The sequence below is a fragment of the Urocampus carinirostris genome, chromosome 8, assembly GCF_059441175.1.
Source record: "Urocampus carinirostris isolate Australia breed hairy pipefish chromosome 8, RoL_Ucar_1.0, whole genome shotgun sequence".
NCBI lineage: Eukaryota > Metazoa > Chordata > Actinopteri > Syngnathiformes > Syngnathidae > Urocampus > Urocampus carinirostris.
This window is the reverse complement of record NC_142356.1, coordinates 30605661-30618825: the sequence shown is the minus strand read 5'-3', so window position 1 is coordinate 30618825 and position 13165 is coordinate 30605661. Positions and strand designations below refer to the sequence as shown.

Genomic DNA, 13165 nt, shown 5'->3' with positions numbered 1-13165 from the left:
TCTCACTACAACGCAGTTCACCTTTCGCGGTCTCCCTGCCACACGGACTTTTATTATGCATTGTGTTCTGCATTCTGATTGGCTGACCTGTCCCTAAGAGAGCAGATATTGGTTAAAAAAACATAAATGTTTACAGTTACAGTATACATTAATCAAAAAAATGCTTAAGCCTGTAAAAATGTTTTTCTTTAGTTTCTGTGTGTAATAAAGTAATAATTGTATAATATTTATCAAAAAAAAAACAAAGGTTCCACTTTCATAGATATTCCCTGTTAAAGGCTCTTCTTGGAACACAATAAACAAGGCCTCACTGTAAATGTCTGTAGCTGCGTGGATATATATTATTAAACGTTTTTCAAAGTGGTATTATTAGAAAAAGAACAATTTATTTTTCAGAAAACGTTTGATATATTCAAGCTGTTAACTTAATAAATGCTAAATTCGTGATATTCCCAAAATGTAATGGTGCAGAATAGTCAAATGTATTATATAAAAGTTATGCATTTCCAAAATGCTAGCATGTTTGTCAGACTAATCATTCCTAAAGAAGTATTAAAAAAATAATCATAATAATTACCAAATTTTGGTGAAAAAATACATTTCCAAAAAGTACCATATTTTTCAGTTTTTGGGAAGTTTAATCACAGGATGTTTTTGAGTAGTTCCAACATTGCATGGCTGTCATATTGTACATATTTGAAATGTTCCTAGTCTGTTGGCTGGCAATTTGTTTATTTGTGAGCCATCCGGAATCAGAACATATGTTTCTTTTTTGAGCAGCTGGAGAACCTGATGTTGGACAAAGACGGACACATCAAGATCACCGACTTTGGCCTGTGCAAAGAAGGCATCACGGACACGGCCACCATGAAGACATTCTGCGGGACGCCCGAGTATCTGGCGCCTGAGGTCAGACTAACATACGCGCTTTAAAATAAACTTCCATTTGCTCAACAAAAAAACAATACCATTCAAAATCTAATAATTCCTAATGATTGTCCCTTTAAAATGGTTGCTTACATTAGTGTTTTCCAACCTTTTTTGAGGCACACTTTTTCTCATTAAAATTCTCAAGGCACACTACCAGTTAAAAATGTTTGAAAATGATTTACCAAATCTAGTTCCATGTTTGTTTATTTAAAGCTTACATAATCATGTTGCCTAAATTGTGTGGTCACTGTGGCTCATGAGGTAATACAGCTTATTTATTTTGGGTAATTATTTTTGCTGCAATTACTTTATTTTTAACATGTTTTTGAGGTTTTACTATATATTTATTCAGGTTTTTTTTCTTAAAGAAAGGTATTGAGTATAAGCAAAATAAGCAATAATTATCTGCTTGTAGACCAATTTTTCCAACCACGTTCTGTCTGGATTTTTATAGTAAAATAATATCAAAATCAGTAAAATAATGTGCAAGATTTTTACCAATTTGTTTTTGTATTTTTTGCAGTGCAGTCATATTGCATCCTCATACGAATAAGTTAAATATTAAATATAGATAATGAAAAATTGATTATTAAATATACTGTAATACCTCATCAGCCAATAATTAGTATCATATTTTCCAGTCTATAAGGCACACTCTAAAAAACACCCAAATTGGCCAGAAATTTAAATGTGCGCCTTATAATCCTATGCGCTTTATGGAAAAAATAAATCGGAAATGTATGTCGATGCGTTATGATATTTGATCAGTCGATATTTATCACTGACCACAAATGCATTAAATGGTGGCAAACCTGTATAGCGCAAAAGATCATTGAATCCTATCCATAAGGCCAATAGGGACATAGATGACGAAGGAAAGGGAATAGGCTTCATCTCATTACCACACTATTTATTGTCGCGCTGCCAGATACAAATGTTAGAAAAATGTGAAAACAAAGTTATTAAATTCATTTTATTTTATTTTTCTTACCTCAACTGTTGTAAGTGACAAATATTGTTGAATATGTGCAGTCAGGACGACGAAATTACTCATCACAATGCCTTTCTTTTCATTCAGTTCAGAATCCCGTGCGCTTTGCAAAAACTTTGCGAGTCTGCAATACAATACAGTAATTCAGTGGTCCTTAACCTATTCCGTACCACGTACTGGTTTAATGTCTGACAATATTTTTGCAGCCCAGACACTGAAAATATCAACAACATGGTACTATGACATAAATGCTGATGCCTTTGCATGTGTCATCAGTATCCCTAGTAGTCCGCCGCAATCAGGATTGGATTACCGTTGCATCCAAATTTTGCAATCGTGCTCAGCAATATATTTTGACTGATCAATCAATGCACCAATATGGTACTTATTTATATTTAGTGCAACCCTAGCCCTAACTGTTGTTTTGATTATGCGCGCCTTAAAGTCCGGTGTGCCTTATATGTGATAAAAATATCACAAAAGAGTTATTTTGGAGGGTGCGCCTTATAATCCAGTGCGCCTTTTTGTGCATGAATTGCTTGACAGAAAAATGAAAAAGTAATTTGCTGCCACCTACTTATTAGGGATAAATGTTATTCAGCTGGTCACTGGAAAAACAACAATATTCAGGGATCAGAATTTTCCGCGGATCCGCGGATTTCCGCTGTTTTTGAACCCCAAAGGCATTCCGACTTTTTCACTTTTTCTCTTGCGTAGCAAACAAATTCAAAATCCGACTGTCTCACTCTTTCCTTTATTGCTCTGGCGCACCCTGGCGGCCGTTAGAAAAATTGGCCGCATTGTTGCTCAAGCTGCAGGGACTGAACTGCATTTGAATTTATCTTGCAGTATTTACAAAAAAATCAGTTATGTGGGCAAATTATTTTAATCTTCTAAAAATGTTACTTAAATGATAAATATAAGCATGGTTTTGGACAAGTAAATTGCCTAAAACCCAGGAGCGTGGGGGGGTGGGGTGGTTCGGGGGGGGCTCCGCCCTGCTTTATTCCTGGACCCTGGCTATTTCAGCTGAAAATGAAAATCTCCATTCTGATCCCTGAATATTGAGCAATGGCATGCTTATTTTCCAAGATGACATTAAGCAATTTTCTGCGGCACACTAGACAAGGTTTCATGACACAGTAGTGTGCCCCGGTGCACATCTTCCTTAGTTGTTCCCATATCTGCAATTATTAACATATATACAATTGTTGGACTTTATACTATCTGAGTTTTGAATATCTCAATATTTTTGAATGCAACTTGCTGAAATCTCTCAATATTTACGCTGCACAGCAAGTCCCATTTTACCACCCGTTTATGGACGTTACTCCTCATGGTTAGACGCGCTATCTGCATTAACGTTAGCAGCATTTTAATTCTCCACTTGTGGTGCATAGCATGACATGTGCAATAAAATAAATTGATGATGGTAATGTGTATGCTAATGTTGAGCTCTCCACACGGCGGCAGGTGCTGGAGGACAACGACTACGGGCGGGCGGTGGACTGGTGGGGTTTGGGCGTGGTAACGTACGAGATGATGTGTGGCCGCCTGCCGTTCTACAACCAGGACCACGAAAAGCTTTTTGAGCTCATCCTCATGGAGGAGATCAAATTCCCTCGCACTCTGTCGGCTGACGCCAAATCGCTGCTTTCCGGGCTTCTCATCAAGGACCCGAATAAGAGGTGAGATGACGTGCGAAGTGAGAAAGTAGACAAGCGTAGGGTACAATGAAAATGTACAGTCTCTAGTGAAAGTATTGGCCCCACAAGAACTTTGTCATATTGCCACATTTCAGGCTTCAAACTTAAAGCTGAAAACTGGGAAAAAATTCTAAGAATCAACAACATGCGAGACACGATTGTGAAGCGGAACCAAATTATTTCAACATTTGCTTTTTCATTTAGAACGAAAAAACTGAAAAGTAGGTGGTGCAAAAATGTTGGCCCCCTTTTCTCCCAGTCAGCCAACTGACTCCAAAAATTCCCTGATAACTTCTGAATGATCCTGTGAACTTAAATGACTAATAAGGACAAACAAAGAGCACCTATGTGTGATTACCGTAAATTCCAGACTATAGAGCGCACCTGATTATAAGCCGCACCCACAACATTTCGGGAGGAAAACTGATTTTGTGCATACGCAAGCCGCACCTGTATATTAGCCGCACGCGCCCACATTGCAAAAATGCAACACAAACACAAAATTTACCCATACCCGACACAGTCCCAAAAATCGCAGCCGTCTAAATGAATGGAAAATGATACAGGTACTTAAGGTTTGATGCAGACCTGCTGAGTCCAGGTGCCCGTTGAAAGTAATCCAAGGAAAAAAGTGTATATTTCCAAAGGTAAGGGTGGGAAAAATATATAACCACTATTGTCGGCCACGTCCACAAACACGGTTCACCTTTACTCCACTTCCCGTCAGCCCGCGTTTGCCCCGCCCCTTCTTTCTCATTTGCTTGTGCAAAACATATCAGAATAAGTTTCTACAATAAATACATTACAAAAATATACAGTTGCAAATACATATTATACATGGTTACACATATTTACAAAGAAAGACAGTACACCGAGGGAGTTTTTAAAGCTTTAATAATATAACTTTCATCCCAAACCGTGCCTGTGAAGGGTAGCAAAACGCTACCAGCAACACGCTCGCAACACAGTAAATGGCTGTGTTAAAAAAAACATACCATAATCTTCAAACCTCACATTGTTTATTTGCTAAAAAACAAAAAAAAACAAACCAAGAAGTATTAAATTGCTGTTAAAAGTGTCGATAAAAACTCATATTGTTGGGATATGATATAATGAAATTGTGTTTTTAATTGCTGTTAAAAATGTCGAAAAATTGCTAAAACGTCATATTGTCAGATATAACGAAATTGTGAATAACGAAATTGTGAATATGCTTAATTGCTGTTAAGATTGTCGAGAAAAAATGTTCAAACCTCACATTGTTTATTTGCTGTTAGTAGTGTCAATAAAATTGTTCAAACCAAAAAATCACGGTGAACCGTCCTTATCTTCCTCCTTAGAACTTATATCATCAATGTCGTCTACCCCAGTATGGGAAAGAGACTACCGTAAATTCCGGACTATAGAGCGCACCTGATTATAAGCCGCACCGACCACATTTTAGGAGGATAACAGCTTTTGTACTTACACAAGCCGCACCCCTATATAAGCCGCATGCGCCCACATTAAAACATGTAACACAATCACAAAATTTAACCCAAACTCTACTTTGAGTCCTGCGATTTTAACCAATCATAAAGTACACAGTTCATAAACCAAAGCCAACAAAATTACGGAAAATGATACCGGTACTTAACATTGGTTGCAGACCTGCAGAGTCCGGGTCCCGTTAAAAGTAATTCAAGGGGAAAAAAGTGTATATTTCCAAAGGTAAGGGTGGGGAAAAATATATATCCACTATTGTCTGCCGTGTCCACAAACACTCACCTTTACCGGTCCCCACTTCCCGTCATCCCCCGCGTCTGTTACGCCCCTTCTTTTTAATTGGTCAGTGCAAGACTTATCAGAATAAGTGTCCAAAATAAATACAAATAAATACATTACAAAAATATACTGTTGCAAATACATATTATACATGGTTACACATATTTACAGAGAAAGACGGTACACCGAGAGAGTTTTCAAAGCTTTAATAATAATATTATAACTTTCATCCCAAACCGTGCCTGTGAAGGGTAGCAAAACGCTACTAAGAACACGCTCGCAATACAGTTAGCGGGTCTGTTAAAAAAATCATACCGTATATGTAGAAATCACGGCAAACCGTTCTCATCTTCCTCCCTATAACTAACATCATCAAAGTTGTCCTCATTTAGTATGGGAAAGAGACTTTGTCATTTAGACGTCGTCCCACGCTCCCTTGATCAAAAACACGCTCGCAAGGTAAAGTTTGCGTGCAGTAGCTCTGTTTCCTTCTTTATCGGACTGCTCGGTTGCGGTTAGCTTGCAAGCTGCGTCATGTGCCTTGAACTCGAGCGCCGCTGGCGGCTGTTAGAGAAATTACATAAATTGGCTGCATCACTGAATAAGCCGCTGGGTTGAACGTTTGGGAAAAAAGTAGCGGCTTATAGTCCGGAATTTACGGTATGTCATATAGACGTCGTCCCACGCTCCCTTATTCAAAAACACGCTAGCAACACGCCCGCAAAGTAAAGTTTACGTGCAGTAGCTCTGTTTCCTTCTTTATCGGACTGCTCGATTGCATTTAGCTTGAAAGCTACGTCATGTACCTTCCTTTTTTGCATGGTGAGGATATGTCTACGCTAATTTAATTTGTGCACAAGCTAAGAAGTTGCAGTCTTCCTCGGCGCATATATTCCACTGGTCTAAATCTTACCTTTTGTACTCGAGCGCCGCTGGCGGCCGTTAGAAAAATTACACAAATTAGCCGCATCACTGAATAAGCCGCAGGGTTGAAAGTTTGGGGAAAAAGTAGCGGCTTATAGTCCGGAATTACGGTGCATTTCCATTTAAATGCACCTGCTTTGTGATGGGCTCAAAGGTCTGTGAAAGTAGACAGTGGAGAACAGACAGTATTATGAAAACCAAAGACCACATCAGGCAGTTCTGGGATAAAGTTATGAAGTAGTTCAAAGCAGGAATGGGATAAAACAGATTTTGCAACATTTACACATCTCCCAGACCACTGAAAAGTAATATCAAAATGGAGAGCGCATAAGACCACAGTTAACATACCAAGACCTGGCTGCACATTTTAAACTTTTAGACCAAATAAGGAGAAAACTAATCAGAGAAGCAACCAAGAGAACGTGATCACATTGGATAACCTTCAGGTTTACAAAGCTGAGGTGGGACAATCGGTGAATAATACAAATATTAGTTGTACTCTGCATAAATCTGCCCTTTATGAAAGAGTGGCAAGAAGAAAGCCACTTGTGAAATAATACCATAAAAGGCCCATTTAGCATTTGCAAGAAGTCACATAGTATGTGGAACAAAGTGCTCTGGTAAGATGAGGCTAAAATATATTTTTTTGGGCTGAATGCAAAATGTTACGTTTGACGTAAGAGTCACACTGAACATCACCCTGAAAACACCATCCCAACTATCAAACATGGTGGTGTCAGCATTATAGTCTGGGGTTGCTTTTCTTAAGCAATGACTGTGAAGATCCTTAGAGTTCATGGGAAGATGGATGTATCCAAATACAGAGTGGTTTTGGTAGAAAATCTGTCTGAGTCTGCAAAAGACCCGAGAATGGGGTGCAGGTTCACCGTCCAACAGGACAAGGAGCCTAAACAAACGAAGGCCAAAATCTACAATGGAATGTTTTAAAACTAATGCCAATATTTTGCTAAGACTACTTTTCATTTTTTTTTTAATTTGATAGCACAATATAAAATGTTGAATCCATTTGGTTTCTTTTCACGATTGTGTCTCACATGTGGTTGATCTTTAAAGAGATTTTCTTTTTGTTTTTTTAAATCTAAGTCAATAAGGCTGTGTGTCAAAAAGTTCTCGTGGAGGGGGCTTACTTTTGAAAGGACTGTAAACAATGCCTGTAGCTTTGTTTTACTCATGTCTCCTCTTCTTTTACCTCTTGTCATTTACCTTCCTTTCCCTTCCTTGTTTTGTCATTTATTTATCCCGTCGCCCTCATGCTTTCGTTGTCCTTATTTCTCTTCTCATTCTTTCTTTCACCGTTTTCACTTCCTCATTTTCTGCTTCTCATTTTCCTCACCATACTTCCTCTCCACTTCCAACCTGGTGGCTCCCAGGCTGGGCGGGGGCCCAGATGACGCCAAGGAGATCATGCGACACAGTTTCTTTGTCACAGTCGATTGGCAGGACGTCTACGACAAGAAGGTGAGACTGCTTTCTGCTTGTGCAATAAACATACAGCACGGACAAAAAGCATCATAAGCATGGTAGTTTTCCATGCAAAATTTGAGTTTGACACTAAAATGTAATGAAAAATATCAACAACTTCAGGGTTCCCACAGTCTAAATGGGGTTAAAAGATTTTAACTAAGATGCCATTGAGACATCCTTGGTTGAATGCTGGTTAGCAGTTTGCACTAGAATAGGTTGCTGCAGCTTTCAATTTCTGGACTCCTTTGTTATCCTTTGAAGCCACTAATTTTTATTATCATGCTTGGAATAGTAAACAAAACAAAGGCAATATTATGTAGTGTATAACAAATGTAAAAATAATACATGTGATAAATGTCTGAAAATTTGTAGCCAGGTTTGTTAGGCTAACGTGTAGATTAGGGTTGTCCAAAATTTCTTCCCTGAGTTCAAGAAAATGAAAGAAAATCAAATAAACCAATGGCCACTTTAATTCATTGCAATTTTATTCTATCAGATCACAACCAAATCATTAAATCAGTCGATCATTTTTTGTTTTAACACAATATGACAGTTACCTTAACAGCTTTGTCAAGTCATGTTTATTTGTATACCCCTTAATCACTAGGGGTGTCAAAGGGCTGCACAGACCACCGATCATTGCGAACCACAGACTATTATTACATTGAGTAAATAGTTGAAAGTGTTTTTCCAATATCAGTATAAATTACCTAGCCTGTCGACACATCGTTACAGTCAAAATCAAAACATAAAAAAATCTACCAAAAACCATTTTTAAGCTGGAACGTGAGGCTCGTTATGTTCATAATTTTGACCTTGACAGAGCAGAAAGCGGGGGCAAAATATTTTTGCTTCTAAAATGACCATAATCCAATACAGTTATAATGCAAAAATGATGACTTTTGGATTAAAAGGACAGTGTGCATTATTTAGCTCCCTAGGGGTAAAAAAACAATTATGCACTAGATAAAGATTAAAACAGCTCGCCAGGATACTAAAATTTGCACCTGACACTTTTTGCGAACGTAAACATTACAATTTGTGATCACTAACGGGATGCATTAAGACAATTTCTTTTGGCACCTAATCCGTCTGGACACTGGTTAAGAAGCACTGCTCTTAATGATACATTATGTACTGTATAATTAAGCTTTTCCTAGAGATAAAAAAACATCATATATTTAAAAAAAAACTATTGATTTAAATAATAAGCAAAAATACATGACCTATTCTATCATATAAACGTGCATTTCTTTTAAATTCACGGATGTCTAGAAATGTACATTTATTTGACATAACACGAGTCTCACCTAGAGGGAAATGTCACAATTGCTGCTTTGCGCTTCTCCAAAGAAACAAAAACCTTGCAAAAGGCTCGGTCAAAAAATAAGAAGAAAAATAGTCTGGTCACGTCACTTTGAGTCTCCAAGACTTTCTATTCTTCCTTGTGCTGTCTAGCACTCGTTTTCTTTTGCACTACAAAATACAGCACCACCTAGTTGTCAAATAATACAAACTTTTTAACTTGCATTTTTCCACGTTTAAAATAATATACATTTTAGGGAAACAATTATACCTAGTCAGAAATTTAACTTAAAATAAATGTCGTGGGGCGGTTAGAATTGGACACTGGGCCTCAAATGACCCCAGGAACATAGTTTGGACACCGGGTTTTGATGTTATTTTCTTCTTTTATTTTTAATGACGGTGGAGTTTGTTAGAATATAGTAAAATATCACTGCATAAGCTCCAGTTATATCTGTTTTACTATTCAAATCATCACATTATTCATTTTGTTGTAGTAAATACATGTCAGGATTATCTATATATTTGAGCAAAGTATTTACTTCTGGTTGTATATTTGAGTGAAGAAGCATTTGCTTACAATTTTGTACCAGGACCCCTTCCATCATACTTAAATTCAAATGAGTCATCTGATACTGTAAAAAATACTGAAGAAATATTACAAAGATACTAGTATGAAAATACTTCTACAGAAATACTACAAAACACTACAGTAATACTATAACATATAAATACTGCCACATAAATATTACAACAGAAATAGAACTACAGTAATACCTCAAATATATTACAAAAATTCTACTATTGAAATTGTACAAAATACAGAAATATTGCAAAATACTATAAAATATAACTACAGTAATACAACAAAAATACTACAAAAATATGACTGCAAAGATTCTACAGAAATAATACAAAAAACACTACAGTAATATTATAATACAAAAATTCTGCCCCATATATATTACAACAGAATTACTACAAACATACTTCTGTAAAAGTATTACGACAGAAATACTACCAAAATACAACCACAGTTATACTACAAAAATACTATGTATACTATGCCAGAAATACTGCAAAATATACTACAAAAATATAACTACAGTAATGCAAACTAAAATACAGAAATACTACAAAGCTTCTACCAAAAAAATATAACTACAGTATTATTAAAAAACTAAATGTCAAAAGCGGTGCTAGGAATCTAATGACCGAAACAGTTTAAGGCAGTGGAGGATTTTTGACACGTCGTTCATATTTTCGTTTTGGTTTACTTAAAAAAGATATAACATTTTTCATGATATTCAAGCCTATCCTGTCCTTTATTAAGGAAAAAAGAGTTTTAAAAATGCTATAATTTCTTGGAGTGCTTGTGTTGAATTTGGGAGTTCTTGAGCTCCCCCAAAATGGGCTGGTGACACCCATGGTTTAAAATCAGATCAATTCTGTAAACTTCCACTACCCTTAGAGACTGCTCCTTCTAACCGCGCCCATGTCTTATAAGTTGCCCGATGCTTTTTGGGTAGACATGCTCTCCTGAAAGAGTTCTTTTTGTTTTTATGGTTTGATTTTTATTTACTTTTTGTTGTGTAAAATCCTCAACGAAACTGCTCTCCCCAACATTCAATTGTTTTTACACAACGCCTCGTTAAACTAGATGATGTTTTGAACTGGACACTTAGAGGAAGAATAAAGCTCCCGCCAGGTTCCAATCAATCTCGTATATGCAAAGTTGCTCTGCAATATTTCAAAAGATGTTCCAAAGCTTTTGCCAATAACGGTTCCCTTTCAGATGGTCCCGCCCTTCCAGCCTCAGGTGAGCTCTGAGACGGACACGCGCTACTTCGACGAAGAATTCACGGCGCAGACCATCACCATCACACCACCTGAGAAATGTGAGTCGCCCGTGTGCATCTTTTATCTGCTTTGTTCGTCTGTTTGTGCACTAAGCTGCAGCCAGCGAGACTTTTGACTAGGACAAGAAAGTTTGTTCATATTACCCCAATTTTTGCTGAACCTCACTAGCTCCCTGTTATTTTAAGATGGGAATTTTACGTTCTGTGTCTAACATAGAAATGGTTGCATGGACTTACCTTCTTTCTTTGATGACTAATCCCGCTCTATAACTATGTACAGATGCTCCCCTACTTTTGACCATTCGACTTCCGTAAAACGGTAGATACGAACATTTTTTTCGGGATGTCGAAAAATATCCGGACATTGCTGTGAGTTAGATTTTGTATCGTGTGCACCTTTCTCCAAGTACAGAACATTACTGTAGTGCTTATTTCTGCTGCTACAGGCGTGTGGTGGCGGTGTGAGAGGTCACCCAGCATCCACTCCGAAGAAAAAATCCGACTTCTACTTCGTAGTTCGTGTGTAAACATACAGTACTACGTGTACTGTATCTAGCGCGCTAAGAACTTTGACAGTTTTGTTTAATATCTTGCGCATCCATTCAATATGGTTGGTGTAAAATGTAAAGAAGAGGCTAGCCGTTTCTTTTGAAATGAAAGTGGAATAAGAAAGCTTGATGGGGTTGAGAAAATGGTCGGAATGCTTTTTTCCGGCCACTTTTTACCACAGAAGAGGACCTCTCAAAGCGCATCTCCCAAAAGTAAGTTAAACTCAACTTTATAGCGCATATTATTTTATGAAATGTTCTTTTTTTAGTAGAAAACAATACAGATTACTTATAAAAGCTTTAAACATACTTGTATAAACCTTAAACTTACAAAATATAGCACTGAAGCAACTTATGAACAAATTAAAGTTACGAACGATCTCCCGGAACCTATCTCGTTCATAAATTGGGCAGCATCTGTATTGTGTGTTGATGTCTAATGCAACATCCTGGAAGCGTGATTAAAACCTTCACTTTGCTGTATTCTATATTTGAGCCCTTTTCCTTTTATGAAATCTCCTAGGCAGTGTTGGGCGTGTTACTGAAAAACAGTCATTAGTTACAGTCACTAGTTACTTCATTTAAAAAGTAAATCCATGACTCCCCGGATTACTGACACCGAAAAGTAGCGCGTTACTCTGAGAGCAACTATCTAGTTACAGATTACCGTTTGTACTTGTAATGAAGCCAACCCCCTAAAACTGCTTTGAAACAGTCACATACTAAAAAAAATGGAAGAAAACGTGAACACCAACCTGTGTAGGCGGCGAACCCTATATCCCTATACATTTCTTGGTTAGTGCAAGCTTGAGAGTTAGCAAACGAACACCTTACCGAGACACACTTCATTTTGTCTCTGGGCTTTAAACCACTTGATGTCTTATTTCTCCATTTCTGGGTACTGTCCAAAATGTTTTCTTTCTTTCTCCAGGCTTGGTGTATTGCAAAAATAGTTTTTCAAAGAAAAAAAAGAAAAAATACTGTAGATTCTGTGCTCAAATTTGCCACATTGATTTCGTAGTGGCTGTTTAAGCCACACCCCTCCACACGCTATGCCTTCCATTTGCTACTGGTGACCAAATATGTGCATGCATATTTCATTGATTCCAGTATGTTATTTTATAGCTGTAAATACAGCTTGGACGCGAGTATATATGATAGGGAGAATATCAGTAGGTAGAAATTCAGCGCCCTCATACTCCGTAACTGTATTTAATTGCACTTTGTAGGTAAATGATAACACGTTTGCCTTTAGTTGCGGTTTAAGTGTTGTATGTTACATTGTGAGGCAAGGTGGTACAGTTATCGATCAGAAGACGTTGTAATTCATGATCTGCTTTTAATAAGTAGCAGAGTATGTTGTAACAACAGTTGAGTTAAAAAAAAATATTTCCAAGAGCAAGTTCCAGGAACGCGTTACAAAGGAACGTGTATCAGCACTGCTCCTCTGTTACAAAAGCGATTCACCCTAAATTGTGTGGATATCAAAGAACTGCAAATTTATTGGCTGATAGTGACATTGATGTAAACAGTGCATGAATGTAAAAATAATGAAAAACAGTGTCAAATGTTAAAAACAGAATCAACCTTACTTGCCCTCGTGTAGGTTTCAGACAAAAGGATATTGTATAGGTGGTCTGCCCTTTGAGACTT

General features: G+C 37.3%; 1 protein-coding gene across 1 annotated transcript in view; it reads left to right on the top strand.

Moving 5' to 3' along the window:
• The window catches only part of akt3b (AKT serine/threonine kinase 3b), a 31837-nt gene that overhangs the window by 15978 nt on the left and 2694 nt on the right, over positions 1-13165 (top strand). Inside the window, exons 10-13 of the mRNA XM_088342333.1 lie at positions 781-909; positions 3395-3609; positions 7707-7794; positions 10901-11003. Coding sequence (XP_088198459.1) covers positions 781-909; positions 3395-3609; positions 7707-7794; positions 10901-11003 — 535 coding nt within the window. The remainder of the gene's footprint in view (positions 1-780; positions 910-3394; positions 3610-7706; positions 7795-10900; positions 11004-13165) is intronic.